Below are 16,194 nucleotides of genomic sequence, written 5' to 3'. Positions count from 1 at the left end.
CTCTATGGGGTAACTACAGACGTGATGCACTGATCCCAAGACACTGAAATGGCTGGAGATTCCTGGATTAGGCTGCTTTATACTCTTTTCTTTTAAACCCACTTATTTTCCTAAGTGCTCAATTCAGAAAAGTGAGTAATTTTCTCACATGATGAGAGAGCAATGGCTACTCTGGGAAAATTGAGGCTGAAGTCATTTGATGGTAGACAGGGGTGATGCTGTTTAAAAATTAAACAAGGTATTTCCAGTCTCCTCCCAGGAAGCTTCCCATGATCCTGAGTTAGGAGTTTTCGTAAGGACCTGTGCTTTCCCTTATGGGAGTTAAGGTGCAATTGATTTCCTCGACTTGCTCTCACTTCCCTCATTGACTAGAAGCTTGTAGAAGGCAGGGACACTGTTTTGTTCACCATTGTATCCCCACTGCCTTGTATGTGTTGAAATCAAAGAGTTATTTTTATACCTAATCCATAACCCAGACTCAGGTAAGGTCTGGGAAGAATGAACTTTTTTCCCTTTGATGCCTCATGCTGTATTCTTTCTCATAGTGTCTACAATTTGGAGGGCTGCAGACCTCTGTCTGGAGGTCTCAACTTTAGTCTTAAGGGCAGGTCACACAGGCTCCTGCCCTGAGCTAATGCACCACCTGCCCTGGGCTAGTTGTTCGTGCTACCGACTTATTCTTTTCTTAGAATGCAACCATGTGGCTTAAGAGTTTTCCAAAATGACACAGAAGAGAAATACTTTCAGATATCATGAAATCACTTTTATTTTTTATCATATACAACATTTCAGTGACCCATACATGACTGATTTGGGAGAAAAGATTTGGTTTTATGATTCCTCATGTCTTCTGTACGGGTGAATATTTATTTTCCAAAGAACACAGAAGGAAGCTGAATCACAAGATCATATGGTAAACTTTGTCACAGGAGGAGTTGTTCTGAAGCTTAAAGGAAATAGTTTGCAGACATATGAAAATATATACTTGTTTATGGAAAGGGAGAATAAACACTGGAACTCTATCCTAAGAGCCTATATAGATTAAAAAATTAATATGTCAAATGTGAACTCACAGATGATTACTTTATAGTGGATTATGAAAAGGAATTCAGAGATGTTTGAAGCCCATAGCCTATGAGGCCAATTTAATGGAAGAACTCTAATTTCTACTTCAGGGACAGAACATGGGGGTAGGTAAGCTGCTGGTCTGACCCAATGTGGAATTTATGACTTTTACACTCCTCCAAGGCACACAGTGGATGGTTAGTGAGTTGAAGCCTAACCACCCACTGACTCTTAATGGTGTTACCCAAATTCAGCTCTGGAGCCAGCACTCCAGAACCCCAGGTTAGGGGAGCAGGGGAATGTGTAGGCAGGAATAAGCTTCTGATTCCTATCTCTTTGGTATTCACTCCCTTTGAAGTCCTGTCTGCGGACTAAGAAACTGGTTCCCACCTAGTCATCAGGAAACCAAGAGAAATAAGTTGCATTTCTGAGATATTTCTGACTATCGCTTTGGTTCGATGTTTGGGAGCAAAGGTAAGGATCTTCTTTTTTGAGTCTAAGAGCGAGTGGACTGATTAAGCACACAGTAAGGAGCAAGAGGCCCTCTCATTAGCTGGACACTGAGAGTGATATTCCTAGTGACCAGAGTGACCTCAGAGGAGCCGAGCTTGCGGATGGATGAGGTACAAGAACATGGGGGTCTGAAACACCTGTTTTGTGGGACTACAGAACACAAGGGTAATGTCTCCTCCTTTCTCCCCCCACTTTCCTCCCTTAGGAAACCCCAGTAGTAGAGGTTGCCTTCAACCAAATAGCTGTTTCCATTTAACAATTATGTGCATTGCACCTTTCTGCTCGCTGAACAGCAAACTGGCTTTCCTCCTCTTTGTTCTTCTCTTTCTGCCTATAGGGCAATTTCCGCCTCTCTGTTTTGCAAGGCCGGTAGTTCAGATACAGTGCTATGGTGATTACACCCACCCCAAGGGCGACAATAACAATGATGAAGATGGTGGAGCTGATTCCTTCATCCGGTCCTGCCCAAGCACAGAAGACAGAGTTGAGGAGGGTTACGGGGGGCGAAGAGAATCCCTGCCTCCCCCAGCCTAACACACCCACCTCTGTCTCACCCTCCCTCTGCCTACTGGAATTTTTCTCCTTTCCAGGTTTGGATAAGAATCCCAAAGCCCTGGGGGACTTCCATCCTGGGCCTGGCAGCAGGGGAGCCCCAGTCACCTTGAACAACGACAGCAATGTCTTTGCTGACAGAGCCCAGGTGGTTAGTGGCTGTGCAGCAGTAGGTTCCCGTGTGGTTCTGGGTTGCCTTCTGTGGCAGGTCAAGGTTGAAGATCATTCCATTCCACGTACACACCAAGGCTGGAGTTGGGTTTCCCTTTGGGACACACGCAAGCATCTGCTCTGTCCCTTTCACCCATGTCTGGTTGCCAGGGCAGTCAGATTCCTCTAACCGAGGCTTGTCTGGAAAAGACAGTCCCCCAAGGAACTGAGCTCAGTGTGCCACATTCCTTCCTCACCGAGATGCTCAGCTTACCCTCTTCCCCTAATCCAAATACTGTGTCCCTTCGACACTATTCCCTGCTTCAGGCCACTCTTGTCTTCCCTTCCCTAGGGGCGTGGAGTCTGAGATGCAGCAAAGGCATTCGAATGGATTCAGACTAAATGATCTGGGCTGTCCTATCAATAGTGGCATCCCTGCTTCCCATCTTTGCTTCTCAGTGAGTGAGGAGATGGGTAGGGGTGACCCCAGAGATGAGGGATTTTCTACTTTTCAAAATACTTTTCTACTTTTCAAGATTTTTATGTGGAAATTTCCTTCCTCAGCATGAACTCCCCAACTGTCACTTCCTGTGTCCTCAGCCATCAACCCTCAGTTAATAACCACCCGATCACCTTGTATTCTGTTTTCCATTCCCAGTTCCCTCTCATGTTTCTCCCAGCTCACTTTCTTGGGGCTAAGGTAAGCTTGGGGAGCTTTAATTTTATTTCCTTCTTCGATTTTTTTTATTTTAGTGAGAAAAATGTAGTAACTCTAATAATGAAGTTGCTGGCCAAGACCTCTGGAAATGAGAGACAAATAATAATCCTCCTTTTGACCAGAAAGACCAGGCTTCTACTCACATAAGACATGGAGCTGCATTGCAGTGGTTTTGATCAGCCGTTGACCCTGAACCTCCAGAGAGGCCTCACAGGAGAAATTTCGGCCATTATCTTCCTCCCTGGTGGTAAGTAAAAGCCAGGCAGGCTCCCCAGGGGCAGGGAGGTCTGGGGCTCCCTTTAGCCGAAGAGTAGGGCTGGGTGATGTTAATACATGCCCTGAACAGGTCACATTAATGTCTGTCCCTGCCAATGGGTATAATTCTTCTATCTCCAGAATTGGTGGAGGGAAGCCTATAAGAAAAGGAAAAACAGAACCAAACATATTCCTCAAAACTCAAGCCACTTCTGTACTCTTGCTGCTGAAGGTGTGGTGTCTAGACAGACAAGATGGGAGAGACTATAGACAGCCTCCTGCCTCTGTGCTGAATGGCAGGAGCAGTGAGATTTGGGAATTTGAGAGCTCTTACAACAAATGCAATGTGCATGCATTTGGCTATGCCTCTGTGGCAAGGACAGCAAGGTGGCTTTTCATATTACAGATTTTGCCTCTTTACCTCAAAAAGCTGTTCTAGAAACTAGCTGAAGTACCCACAATCACTCTGTAAGCAGAATGGCCTAGGGAAACAGGGTGAAGGCTGAGTAGAACTACTATCTCAGCGTGTGTCTCCAGCCTTTCTGCACTCATCAGAGAAAACTCACTCGAGCATACCTAGGAAAGGTTAGTAGGGATATTTACTGTCAAATCATCAAAACGTTACTGTGGAAGATTCAGTGGCAGAGAACCCCCGTGAAGAAGGGAAGAGGCAGGTTACTTACTATAGACGTGCACTGGCTCTCTTCTTTTCTGTTCCATTGGACCCAGAGATACAAGGCAAGACAGCTCCTGATCACCAGTCTCCATGGCCCGAACGGTGGCGTTGGCCCATGCTGTGTCTCCTTTCCAGGAGACAAAGGGGCTCAGCTCCTGGTCTCCCAGGAACATGTGGAACATGACCTCTCTGGCTGGGAACACCCTAGACAACTCACAGCTCACAGCCTCTGCCATCCCAATCTCCAAAAGCGGGGAGACCCAGATTTGGGGGCTCTGAGAGAATTCTGCCAGGAAATGAAGAAAAGGAAAGAAAGGAGAAAAGCCGTGATAAATCATGTGCTACATAGGACTCCACAGTGTAGGAAGGGAGTGCAGCTAAAAGTGCTCTGTCCCCCAGGGTAAGTTTAAAGCCCAAGTAGAGGTAGATCTCAATTACCCTCACACCCTCATCTTAAACTTTGTGGGAACTTAATCCCAAAGGCCAAGGTAAGACAAGGAAAATGAGCCTCAGGATCCTTCCACAGCTGGGCTCTGACTCACCAAAGATCCGGAGTACCTTGGTGGCTGAACTACTGTGAAAGAGCCCTCCACCATGTGAACTCAAGTCCAGTTCTGCACGGCATGAGAAATTACACCTGTCATCTTCCCTTTGGGCTTTGACATGGATGGTGACTTCAGCTCTTTGGGAGTCCACAGCCAAGCTCATAAAGTTCTTTCTGTGTAGTTCCTGGTTACCCTGGAGAAGGGTAAGGGTGAGGTTTTCCAGGGGTGCCACACTGGGCACATGGCACTTCACTGTAAAGGCTTCATCCATGGCTACCCACGCAGGCTGCAGCTCCAGGATCACCTGCTCTGGTGGCTCTTTAAGACAAAAAGGTGGGCTTGATGAGAGAAAGCTACTCACGTCTCCAGAAAGAAATGATACAGGACAGACAGCCTGTGATATAAGGTGACTGTTACCCTTAAAGCATCTGATCAACAGTGTCCGCTTTTTGCCAACCCCGCCCTCCATGGAACGAGGCCATCTTCTGACTCTTCTTCTGCCCATCAAAGGTGGCTGAGGTCATAGCCAAGAAATCGGACTGTGGAGGGGCAGTCCCTCGTGTTGACTGTTGCTGCCATTCTGCCTCTTAAGCAGAGGTGCTGCAGGGGCCTGAGCAGCCTCTGAGGAGCTCCTTAGTGTCACACAAAAATGACACCCTAGTCTGCCAAGCTTTTACCCCGGAGATCGCACTTATTCTTACGGCCGTGTCTTTGCCAGTGCTGTTTGCCCACCTGGAGGCCCCCCTCAGCCATCCCCATCACTTCGAGTCCTTACCGTTATGCAGGAGTGAAGCTCAAGAGCCTCCTCTTCCGTGGAGACTTCTCCAACTCCCCCAGTCCATAAAGCCCCTCCCTTCTCCAGTCCCTGTTTATTCTAAGAATTTGTGTCAATTTAGTACTAATTGTATACTTTTTTGATCATTTATAAGGTAAGCATTATTGGTATATGCCTCCTGTACCTGAACATACACTCAAGCACAATGTCTGGATGCCCTCTATGGTCTGCTCCCAATTTAAAATCCTACACCAGAGGGAAACAGGAGTAGTTGGCCCTAGAATTCCTACAGTATAACAGAAATCTCTATGAAGGTCCCTAATTCTCTCCCCCAAAAGAAATCCCTAATTTTTCCCTAAATAAGACCTAGTCCTGTTCCCCCACTCTTCTCTTCCTCCTCAGCCCTACTCACGATACACAGTGATGTCAAGGCTTGTGTCCTTCTGGATCCCTGCACAAGAGAAGAAGCACTGCAGAATAGAATTCTCTGTGACATCCTCCAGGAGAAACTCCTTCCACTGAGTTCCTCTGTCCACCTGGGTTTTCTTTAAGAAAGTCTCAATTCCACTGGGTCCGGGGTCTGGACAGGTAGTGCTGCAGTTGACCATTAGGGACTGTCCAAGCTTTACCAGGGCCTGATCTGGCCAAACAGAAACCTCAAATATCTCTTCAGTCGCCCCTGAAATGATCAACCACATAGGCCAAAGACTTTGGTGAGGACTACATGACCCAAATAAAATACAAAGCCAATTCTATGATGGTTAGAAATAGGAAACCCTGGGGCGCCTGGGTGGCTCAGTTGTTAAGCATCTGCCTTCGGCTCAGGTCATGATCCCAGGGTCCTGGGATTGACCCCCACATCAGGCTCCCCGCTCAGCAGGAAGCCTGCTTCTCCTGCTCCCACTCCCCCAGCTTGTGTTCCCTCTCTCACTCTCTTTCTCTGTCAAATAAATAAATAAAATCTTTTAAAAAGATAAATAAATAGGAAACCTACCCTGAAGAAAAATTTATAAGGAACCAGACAAGAAAAAGACCCTTAATGAACAAGTTGGAACCCTGATTCCACCACCATTCCCTCCACTCATCATCTTCCTAGGGATCTTGTTTTCTCCATTAGTGTCACCTTGGAAACTATGGAGTTCTTAAAACTCACGCCCAGGAAATCATTCTCTTCCTGAGCTTCCATATGTCTTGGAAGCTCCCAGGATTGGCTGCTGAAGGGCTCTCATGGGGTTATCAGGCCCTGGAGAAAAGAGCTTTGTTACTTATATCTCAAAGCAGTGTTTCTTTGAACTTATGGTCTAAGGACTGCCTTCACCAGAATCACCTGGGATGCTTGTAAAACTGCAGATTCTAGCTCCATCTCAGACCGAATGATTAAGAACTTGTGAAAGTGGGACCTGGAAGTAACGCAAGTGAACAGAACAAGCATTCCCGATGACCCATATGCACACTGAATCAGGAGAACCACTAGCCTAAAGTTGACCCCTAGGGTCATTCATTTCCCATGGAACTTTCCACCTCTTCTCAAAATGAGACTATTCCTTTTTGCTTTGGTACTAAGGCAACAGATATTTTGGATGCTTAAGAGTTTAGTGTGTTAGGGAAATCTCAGGCGCAATGAGAGAGACATCAGGTAGATTTTCGATGCCTGACATAGGTGAGAGGCAGTCTCCTGAAAGCTTCACCGCAGGTCCCCTTTAGCTACTCTATGTCCACCATCTGCTTTGTCTCCCAAATACCAGTCCCTTCTAGGAATACACAACTCACGTAGCAGAGTTACCCACTAAGGCTCCAGTTCCTTTCTTGCCATCCAGAGAACTCGCTCCTCATAATTGAGCTATGGGTCCTCTCCTATCAAGACCCTATTGTAGCTTTTCATGACACAAAAGGTGGCAACAATGAAGTAAAAATATTCTCAAGAGTGGAAAAATAGGACAGGAGGCAGCAGGAAGCCAAGGAGAGAAGGCATATTTCTTAAGGAGAGATCTCTCTATTATCCTGTCCCTCAATTCAGGTTCCCCAATTATAAGCCAAAGGCACCTACAGATTCTGTGTCCTAAGGATCCCAAAATAGGAATCTCTCCTATGGTCCAGACAAGTGAATACTTGATTTTTGCCCCACTCAGTACTTCCTTTTTTTTTTTTTTTTTTAACATTTTATTTATTTATTTGACAGAGAGACAGCCAGCGAGATAGGGGGAGTGGGAGAGGAAAAAGCAGGCTCCCAGCGGAGAAGCCTGATGTGGGACTCCATCACAGGACTCCGGGATCATGCCCTGAGCTGAAGGCAAACGCTTAATGACTGAGCCACCCAGGCGCCCCCCCCCCCACTCAGTACTTCTTATCCTCTTTCTCATTGGCCAGCCGTCTATACTGACTGAAGAAACTGACCCAAATAGCCTCACCTGGGAAAGGGATCAAGGCTAGGAGGGCCCAGACATGAAAGAGTAGCATTTCCATCCTTGTGAGAAGGGCCAAAAGCTGGAGAGAAAGAAGAAAACAATGCTGGAGAAAATGACCAAAGAAAAGAAAAAGGATATAGAAAATATTTCTTTGATATTGTTAAAGGTCAGCCCCTTTCCTAAAACCTTGCATAGTGTGGAGAAATTACAGCAAGAGTAACAATGGTGTGGTGCAAGTGTACTAAAAGGACACAGGAAAATAGAGGATATTAGATTAAGTGAGACTCCTGTATAAGCTTGTATGCATTTATCTGTTTACGTATTTGCCTCCATCTATTTGAGTCAACAGAAGGCTGTTAGCATGAAAACATAAAGAATGAAGTTTAGAGAGATGAGATCAGCCAATATATATCTAGCACTATCAAATGGAAAATGACCCTGAATCTAGAAAACATGGTCACTAGAGTCCCGTTCTCTAAGGGAGAAATGTTTCATCACGGCTCTCTCCTCATGACCTCTATGAAATAACCCTCAAGATAACCTGTCTCTTTCTCATCTGCCTCCATGTCCACCAAGCAACCTTTGGATTATTACTTTGGCTAAGTGTGAAGTGTCTACTTCTCTTTTCTCCACCAATCCATACCAAGTTTTTTTCTTTCAAAACCCAATTCAAGCTAATTTCTTCTAAGAAAGTTTCTTGACTAATCCTGTCCCACTTCACAATCCTTACTTACTACATATTGTACCTCACTTTATGCCAAATATGATTTCTGAAGCTATGTATATCAAGATCAGTTCACTTTAGTGAATTATTTTTAATGATGAAATTATTACTATGCTAGGAATTCCCTGAGGACAAGAGACTATAATTTATTTATCTTGCATCTCCAGCACCTAGCACAGTGCTTAGCATGTTATGGGTATTCCATTAAATGAACAGTTACCCTCTACTTCTGTATTTGAATTTTTATGCATTGGGTTTTACACAGGTGTACCTTTACTTATATCCTGGTCTGAAAGAGGTTGTTTTCTTGGGGGGGTGTCTTTTTTATACATGCATAAGATAATAGGCATATCAAAATTTATAATCCCAAGTGAATGTTACTCTTCAAATACTTTGGGAAAGCCATACATTTATTCCAGTAATGACACCATTATTCAAAACTTTTTTTGGAAATGATTTAGAATTGGCTTTTAAGCTACACAAGAAATATCAGTCTCCTTCTTAAGCTATTTTATTATTCTTTGAGCAAAAATTATATGACTCAGACACCTTATTCACCAGACTTAGCTCTGAGTCTGTTTCCAAGGAGGAACTCCTATCATTGAAGATATTCTAAAGTTATCCCAGACTCTGAAGTTTTAAGTAATGACAGCTCTGTTTGAAAAAGTATAAAATCCCTCAGTGGAACTGGATATATTCATACATTATTTCAGCAAACAATTATTGAGCATCTATAGCATTCCAGGCTTTTAGTGAGGTGAAGTTACCGAGATTTATCCAATGACAACAGGAATTCCTGAAGTTACTAGGAAAGACAAATATAAATAATAATAACAATATCATGTCAAGTGTTACTATAAAAATGTGGGGGGGGGGATAAAGTGAGAATTAAATGAATTAATTCAAGCCAAGTGGTTAGCCCAATTTCTGCTAAGATTTCAATAAGTTGGTGATGCTGCTGCTTGTGTCACTGTTGCTAATGCTGCCAATAATGATAAACAAATTGATCAAGGAGCATTGGGGAGGAAATCATTACTTCTGTCTGAAGGAGTTGAGAAGGTTTCTCAGAGACACCTCCTTTGAACTGGGTTTTCTATTATGACTGGAAGTTTATTAAGGAATGAAATGATATGGAGAAGAGGTCAGGCCAGACTTACTTGAGAAAAATCAAGAAGTTCAGTATGGGTAGAGGGTAGCTTACAGGGAAAAGAATTGTGGGATAAAGTTAGAAAAGTAGGTATACAATTGAGTAGGCAAGTAGGAATTTACAGAGTTTTTAAAGCATGGGGGTGAGATGATCAGCTTTATTTTTCAAGAGGACGACACTGGCAGTGTGTGGAAAAAAGAAGAGAAGACTGATGGCCATGAGATCTGGTAGGCTACTGCAGTAATCCAAGGGAGACATGAGGGGACCTGAAGGCAGTGGTGGCTGCAAAATTTCTGTACAGAAGATGTTCAGGGGGTCTCACTGTGGTTGGAAATAGAGGCTAGAGGTTGTGTTTACATAGTACACATACTGGTTTTACTTAAAGTGTATCTTACAGATCAATAAAAATAGCATTCTAAGTATTTTTTCACATATTTAAAAAATATCAATTATTCATATCTAGTATTTTGAAAGTGGCATGTAAAGGGTGGAGAAAAATTGCATTCCCACTATTTGAAGGGCATATATAACATTCATTCAGCTATATAATTTTTTAAAAATACCAGTCACATTAACTTGGACACTGTAGAATTCCCATTTACTCCTGAATTTCTTGAGGTAAAGTGCTGTCTTCCTGACACCCACTCCAGGCAGGCACTCACTACTGATCTGTATCTCACTTCGATGACTCTTTCTCAATCACATCTTGTCTAATAGCTTTTAACATTAGTAACCATATACTATGTTCCAGGCACTACGCTGAGTGGTTTACTTTAGTTATCTCATAGCAATCCTATGATTATTGCCAGTTTCATAGATGAAGAGATGGAGCTAAGAGAGGTAAAGTAACTTACCCCAAGTCACACACCTAATTCAGAGGTAAAGCCAGGATTCAAACCCAGGCATCCCGACTACAGAGCAATGCTTACTATTTCACTGCTTTTTTCTATTCAGTGCATCTGGATTATCTGTGCTTTGATGGGATCACAGTGCCACAAACAATTATGCATAATTCTGCATAGAGGTTAATCTAAGAGCTCCTTCTAGTCATTTCTCCTTAGCTTGCTGATGTTACCTTTTTCTGCAAGCCTAATCTTGCTGTGAATGAATCTCACCGAGTATATTGTGCTCCTAGAGCCTTAGCTAAAAAGACTTCCCATCTTTGATGTATACAAGCCAAGCTAATTGGTTTTCCCTTGTGGTTGCCACTAGCATATGCCACATAGATATAAGAAAATAGGGTGGGTGGGGGAGGGGAACCGATTCTTTTGTTTTAATATTCCTACACTGACCGTATTGTGTTCTGTGTTGTTTCAAGTGCCCAAGTGCCCCCCCCCCCCCCACTATCACCACAGCTCTACCATTTCATCCTTGTTTTCACGTGGCACGTCATGATCAGGTACTGAAACGTGCAGTTTTATATTCGTTTTCTTAAGAAAGAAAGCAGCATCCCTAAGGGGAAGTGATTTTTTAAACTTTTTAAAAATTCCTTTGGCTTACTTGCTCTTGTAGATAATATCCCAAAATTCAAGGTTTAAAGTGTCTGAAATCCTAGACCTATAATCCAGCCACAAAAGGGTTGCAGGGAGAGTGCAGGCCCCTGAGGGGAGGGCCGCAAACACTGATCTGCTGGGATTGGTCTGGCGCTGTAGCCAACCTGGACCTCCAGTCCAAGTCTGGGGCTCTTGCAGCCTTTCTTGCAGTATCTTATGCAGACGTGAGTCCCACCCCATACTCTGCGCTATCTTTTCTCTTGAATTCCCTGGAATTCGCTTCCTGGTCTAGGGACACCTGCCCCCCCAGTTCAGGATGCCTTCGCGAGGGGGGCCTAGCACCATCACCCTGCCTCCTACCCTCGGTGCCCAGGCCGCAGCCTGCGCTCCCGCTTTTTCCTCCCGCAGGCCGCCCCACCTCTTGCCTCTCTCACTCCCCTCTCAGGCCTGCTAGTCTATGTCCGCCACCGGGGCTGTTAGCCCCGGGAGGGCAGGAGCATCGCCAGCTGCAAGGGACGCAAGGACGAAGCGGATACAGTGGTTACAAGTATTGAAGCGAGGGCCGGAGCCCCGCGCGCGAGGCCCGCTCCTGCTCGGAAGGCGACTCCTGTCTCACGTGCACACAGTGTGGCTCTCACGCTCCTCTCAGCCCGACAGGCCCGGAAGGCCTTTAAAGGAAGATGATATTTAAAACATTAAAGACGCGGGGGAAAAAATACATAAGCGAGTGCTCCTCGGGGGTTTCCGGCCCGCTACCGTGTGAGAAGGCGAAGCCCGCCACACGAGGTCAGATCTCCAAAGCCTTGACAGAAAAGCCGGAGGAGACACCGGCAGGAACCGAAGCACACAAAGCAACACCTAAATCCTCACTGAGGTCCGCCCCTCGCTGCTCCGGTCACTCCTCGGATGGCTCGACCGCCTCGCCGGCTCCGCTACCTCGCCCGCGCGGCTCTCGGAAACCCGCCACGCGCTCAGACCGTTTGGGAGGCACCGCCAGAAGGGAGCGCGCGAGGGAGTGCCTGGCGGGAGGATTTCCGGATCTGCCTAGAAACTCGTGACGTCTACGCAGAAGCTTGGCAAGGGTTGGCCGAGACAAGTGGGGCGGGCCAGGAAGCTAAAACCACAGGAGGGGTTTGCGGGGAAGATAGGGATAGAGAAGCCTGTATCTTCTTGGTAGAGAGCGCATGTTTGACCCAAGATAGTAGCTACTCAGTGAAATAAAGTGAAAACCAAAGGGTTGTTGTAGCAAATAACGGCACTATAAGGAAAACAAAGGGTTGTGCGCCCCTGTGCCTATTCGTCATGTGCTATGACCTGAACACGTGAGGCGCTGCGCGCGCGGGAAAGGGCTGCGCGCGCACCTGCGTTCCAGCTTCAGGCCGTGCAGCTTCTTCGGCGTTGGAGCTCGATGCCTCGCTCGCTCAAGAATCTAGCTGGCGACCCTGCGGGCTCTTCCTGGGTGCCCTGGGAAATGGGCTCCAGGGAACTTTTTGCCGGTGTCCGAAAAGACCTTTTTGTACCCCCCCCCCGCCCCGGTTTCTTCACATACAAATAACACTCTTGAGTGAAGGAACATTCCCTTCCTCATTTACTATCAAACGTGCCTGCGCTCTTGCTCCCCGGCCCAGGAGCTATCAATAGCCATAAAAATGGAGGTGAGTAAATCTTCTGTTGCCTCTCTCCACCCGAGACCCCTTTCCTCCGCTTTTATGTCAAATGCCTTGCGAGGCTCGTTTCTCAAGAATGCTCTCCTGCGTCCAAACTGGGCCATTTTCAGGGGCACCCTGCGGTGTCCTTCGCTCTCCCTCAGTCCTTGTCTGACCTTGAGCCATAGGATGAGTTCCTTGGTGCAGTGAACGTAAGGATTTGGGAGTTTGTTTTCCCGGGACCAATTACTACGTGCATTCCCTGTCTCATTTACTGTAAGTCCTTTGAAGGAGGCACTACTGTTAGCTCCATTTATGAATGAAGGCTCATTTCTTTGAGATGATGAGTGAGCGACTTTTTGTCGAAGAAGGGCAGCTGCCTTTCATGTACCCTAGTTGTACCAGGGTAATCATCCCTTTCTAGAAACCACAGTCATTGCACTTACACTTAGCAGGATTTTTTTTTTTCAGCTGCTTATTTTTATAAGGTACTTTCGAATGCTGTATTCTATTTTGTTGTATGCTTACATTTTTATTGTCCTTTCCCCAATTCCACAGTGGCATTATCATCCTTAACTTAAATTTCTTCAATTAAAATCTTAAATTTTAACATTTTATTTATAAATTAACATTTAATATAATCCCATCTAATAAAAATAGGTGTATCATATAAAAATAGTTCTTAAAAAGTTATGGTACTTTTATGAGTTGGTCCATAGTGAATTGAATTTTGGCAAGTGGTCTTGCTTCAGTTGTCCCATTTCTTTATATGAATGGTACTTTCCTAGGGAAGTAGAGAAAACATTCCTTCAAATGGATAATTGCTTTGGCCCAGGTAGTCATGGTTGTGGGAATGGATTATAGAAGCAGTAGGCTTGAACCTGACAAAAGTGGGGGAAACCACAGCTAGAGAGATGTCCTCTTCTGAAGTGGCATTTCCCTTTTGATTACTTTTCTTTGTTTCTGGGCTCCCCAAATCTGCTGCTTCCTTGATCCCTCAAGACTCTTTTCTCCCTTACCAGTTTTTTATTCCTGGGGCTGTCAATGCCTGGCTCATAGACACATTGTTTACAGAAGCTACATGGTTGGTTAGGGTCAGCACAGTCTTCACCAGAATTAGAAGAACAGAAAATTAAGGGTTAAAATCAGGAGTTAGTATTAAGTGAATCAACCTTGACCAGCCCATCAGAGTCAAGGTGAGGATAAGATCTGGGCTAAGGAGTAAACAAAGAAAAATCCAAGAATCCAGGTGGAAGGTCACAAATCAATGAAGTTTAAGAAAGCAAGAGCGTAAAGCTTGAGAGAGATTTAGGTGCCAAAGTTAACTGTTACAGCTAAGCTGATTTTAACCTTCTGCCCCGATGGGTTAAGTCCTAATCAGGACTGACTTGGAACAGAGTTCTGGGGTGGGGAAGCAGAGATAACTTTTATCAGAGCTATTTCCTGAGCAGGCATTGTTTCTGCACTGTCCTTGTCCTCCTAGAGTTCACACTGGAGGGATGTGTGAATAGAGACAGAGCCCTAAACAAAAGCCACAGCACAATATGATGATTACTCTTACAGAAATTTAGACTGAGTATTATGGAAAACAGAAAACAACAAATTGATGATGGCAGTTGGAGGGTGGGGATAGAAAGTCATGGAAAATTCCAGAGGGAGTGACATTTGAGTTGGCCTTGAAGAATAAACAGACACTTGCTTAGCAGAGAACTGGGGAGAAACACAACTCTTTTAATCAATATGAGTTGAATACTTAACTTTGTGCCAGAACTATTGTTCTAGGTAGTGGGGACACAGCAGCAAATAAAGCTCCAGCGTTGGAGGAGCTTACATTCTAATGGATATCACAGGCAGAAGAATCACAGCATGAAAGAACTTGGTGTTTTCAGGGAAGGGTGAAGTCAGTTGGGATGTTGGTGGAAAATAAAGCTAGAGAGGTAGGAAGAGGACAGAGTAAGAGCCAATTATGCCATGCTGAAAAGTTTAGATAGAGACTCTTCTGCAAGCCCTTGCCTTTTCAAAGTTTTAGAGCTGTGGAAACCTTTCCATCAAAGAATCTTGCAAGGTCACTTAATATATAAAACAATAAAAGCAGAATTCCTTATTGAAGCAGGGATGAGAGATGCGGGAGGGTGGGAGAGGATCTCTCAGTGCTGCCCTCCCTTCTCACTGTGAGGTCATCACAACAGCTCTGAGAAACTCAAAGGACCACAGTGGGTTTAAAGCCCACTGCTGAATGTAATGGAGGGCACACAAATATACGAAAATGGAGAGATGTGATCAGATTCGCTGCCTTGGGATAAAATTGCCAGGGAGGATGGGGTAGGATGGCTTATTAGCAGAGAAACTAGTTGGGTGGATTATGGAAGAGATGCTGACAACCTGACCTATGGTGGGTAGGATAGATCCAAAAAAGATTTAGGAGGTAAAACCAACAGAACTTGAAGACAGACTGAAGGGGAACAATAGTTGAAGGAGCGAAAGATGATTTCAAGACCACAGACTGGAGGTCCTCAAGGCTTTCTCTGTTCTATTCACCTCTTTGATTGCAGGTGTCCTGGCATCTGGTTGGGTCACCCCATCTTTGGCTTTCATCTGCTTACAAGACCAGTTTGAAATGTCTCAGCAAGGTAGGGTTGGCCTTTCACCATGTCCTCATGCCCTAAATCAGGATAGATACAGGAGAGGAGACTGGGAGGGAGGACAATGAAACCTTGATTTTGGACAGATGGGTTTCAATGACTTATGGGAGCCATCCAGCAGTGAACTGGAAATATGGATCTGAACCTTAGGAGAGAGGTGGTAATTGGAGTTAGAGATTTAGGCTCATCAGAAAGTAGACAGTAATTGACGGGATGGGAATAGATGAGTATGTCTGGGTAGGTCATGTATACAGAAAAGAGCTAAAGATAGAACCCCAGAGGGCAAGCATATTTAGGGACCGGGTGGAGACCCTTGCGTTATCTGTCTTCTGTCTTAGTGGTCTGTTTTTCAGTTATACTGGTGGATCTGAGTCCAAATTCAGGAGCCAGGAGGTCACCTCTGAGAGGGTCTGAGAAGTGACCAGGACGAAGATTCAGATCACAGTACCATCCAGGTCTCTGAATGTGCTATAACCCCCTACTTGCATTGGTAGAGAACAACTGGTAGCATTATGCCCTAGACCTTGGCTCCAGAGATTTCAGGTATGTCCCCTGGGCTGTAGACCTGAAGCTCACCTCTTGATTCCTCTACTCCCACCACTGGAAGACACTGTTCTTAAGTTTAACCTGCTAAGTTTAACCTCCAGAATTGATTCTGATCTCTTCACCCTGTACTGTTTCATGCCTTTGAGCCTTATCCTGTTTTCTTGCCTAACTCATGCATAGCTTTTTTTGCATAACATCCTCCAAGAAGTCTTCACTAATCCCTTTCCTTCGTTAAAGTTCCCTCCTCTGTTTCCCCATGGTACCTTACCAATACCTTTATCTTAGCGATTGTCACGTGGAGAAATGATCTATTTCTGCATTTATCTTTCCTAGATGTCAGGG

The 16,194-nt window shown here is 45.0% G+C and overlaps 1 protein-coding gene and 1 long non-coding RNA gene across 3 annotated transcripts; one reads left to right on the top strand and one right to left on the bottom strand.

Moving 5' to 3' along the window:
- Positions 1 to 803: 803 nt before the first annotated feature.
- On the bottom strand, positions 804 to 12,136 carry LOC100475247 (intercellular adhesion molecule 5). Of its 2 annotated transcripts, none has more exons than XM_034640992.1 (8): positions 11,875 to 12,136; positions 7,658 to 7,733; positions 5,662 to 5,928; positions 4,472 to 4,792; positions 3,937 to 4,215; positions 3,142 to 3,411; positions 2,239 to 2,481; positions 804 to 2,039 (listed from the first exon to the last, which is right to left on the bottom strand). In XM_034640992.1, exons 2-8 carry the CDS (start codon positions 7,710 to 7,712, stop codon positions 1,831 to 1,833), a joined length of 1,644 nt encoding a protein of 547 aa, XP_034496883.1. In that variant the 5' UTR covers positions 7,713 to 7,733; positions 11,875 to 12,136; the 3' UTR covers positions 804 to 1,830. The 2 variants fall into 2 exon arrangements, with proteins under 2 accessions (XP_034496883.1, XP_011229739.1); XM_011231437.3 differs by having other exon boundaries at positions 11,889 to 12,136.
- Positions 12,137 to 12,469: 333 nt separating this feature from the next.
- On the top strand, positions 12,470 to 16,083 carry LOC117795659. The gene is made up of 3 exons (XR_004619751.1): positions 12,470 to 12,673; positions 15,217 to 15,294; positions 15,660 to 16,083. It is a non-coding gene; the product is annotated as an uncharacterized LOC117795659 (long non-coding RNA).
- The last annotated feature ends 111 nt before the right edge of the window (positions 16,084 to 16,194 follow it).

The sequence above is a fragment of the Ailuropoda melanoleuca genome, chromosome 13, assembly GCF_002007445.2.
Source record: "Ailuropoda melanoleuca isolate Jingjing chromosome 13, ASM200744v2, whole genome shotgun sequence".
In the NCBI taxonomy this organism is placed as follows: Eukaryota; Metazoa; Chordata; class Mammalia; order Carnivora; family Ursidae; genus Ailuropoda; species Ailuropoda melanoleuca.
Note: the sequence above shows the minus strand (reverse complement) of the source record. Positions and strands in the feature narration are given on the sequence as shown.

Coding starts and splice junctions, on each gene's coding strand:
- LOC100475247 (XM_034640992.1), bottom strand. CDS start 7,712: ATGGAAATGCTACTCTTTCATGTCTGGGCCCTCCTAGCCTTGATCCCT. Junction 3,412..3,936: donor AGAGCCAGTGCACGTCTATA/GTAAGTAACCTG, acceptor CTTTTCTTATAG/GCTTCCCTCCACCAATTCTG. Junction 2,040..2,238: donor CATTGCTGTCGTTGTTCAAG/GTGACTGGGGCT, acceptor GTGCTTGGGCAG/GACCGGATGAAGGAATCAGC.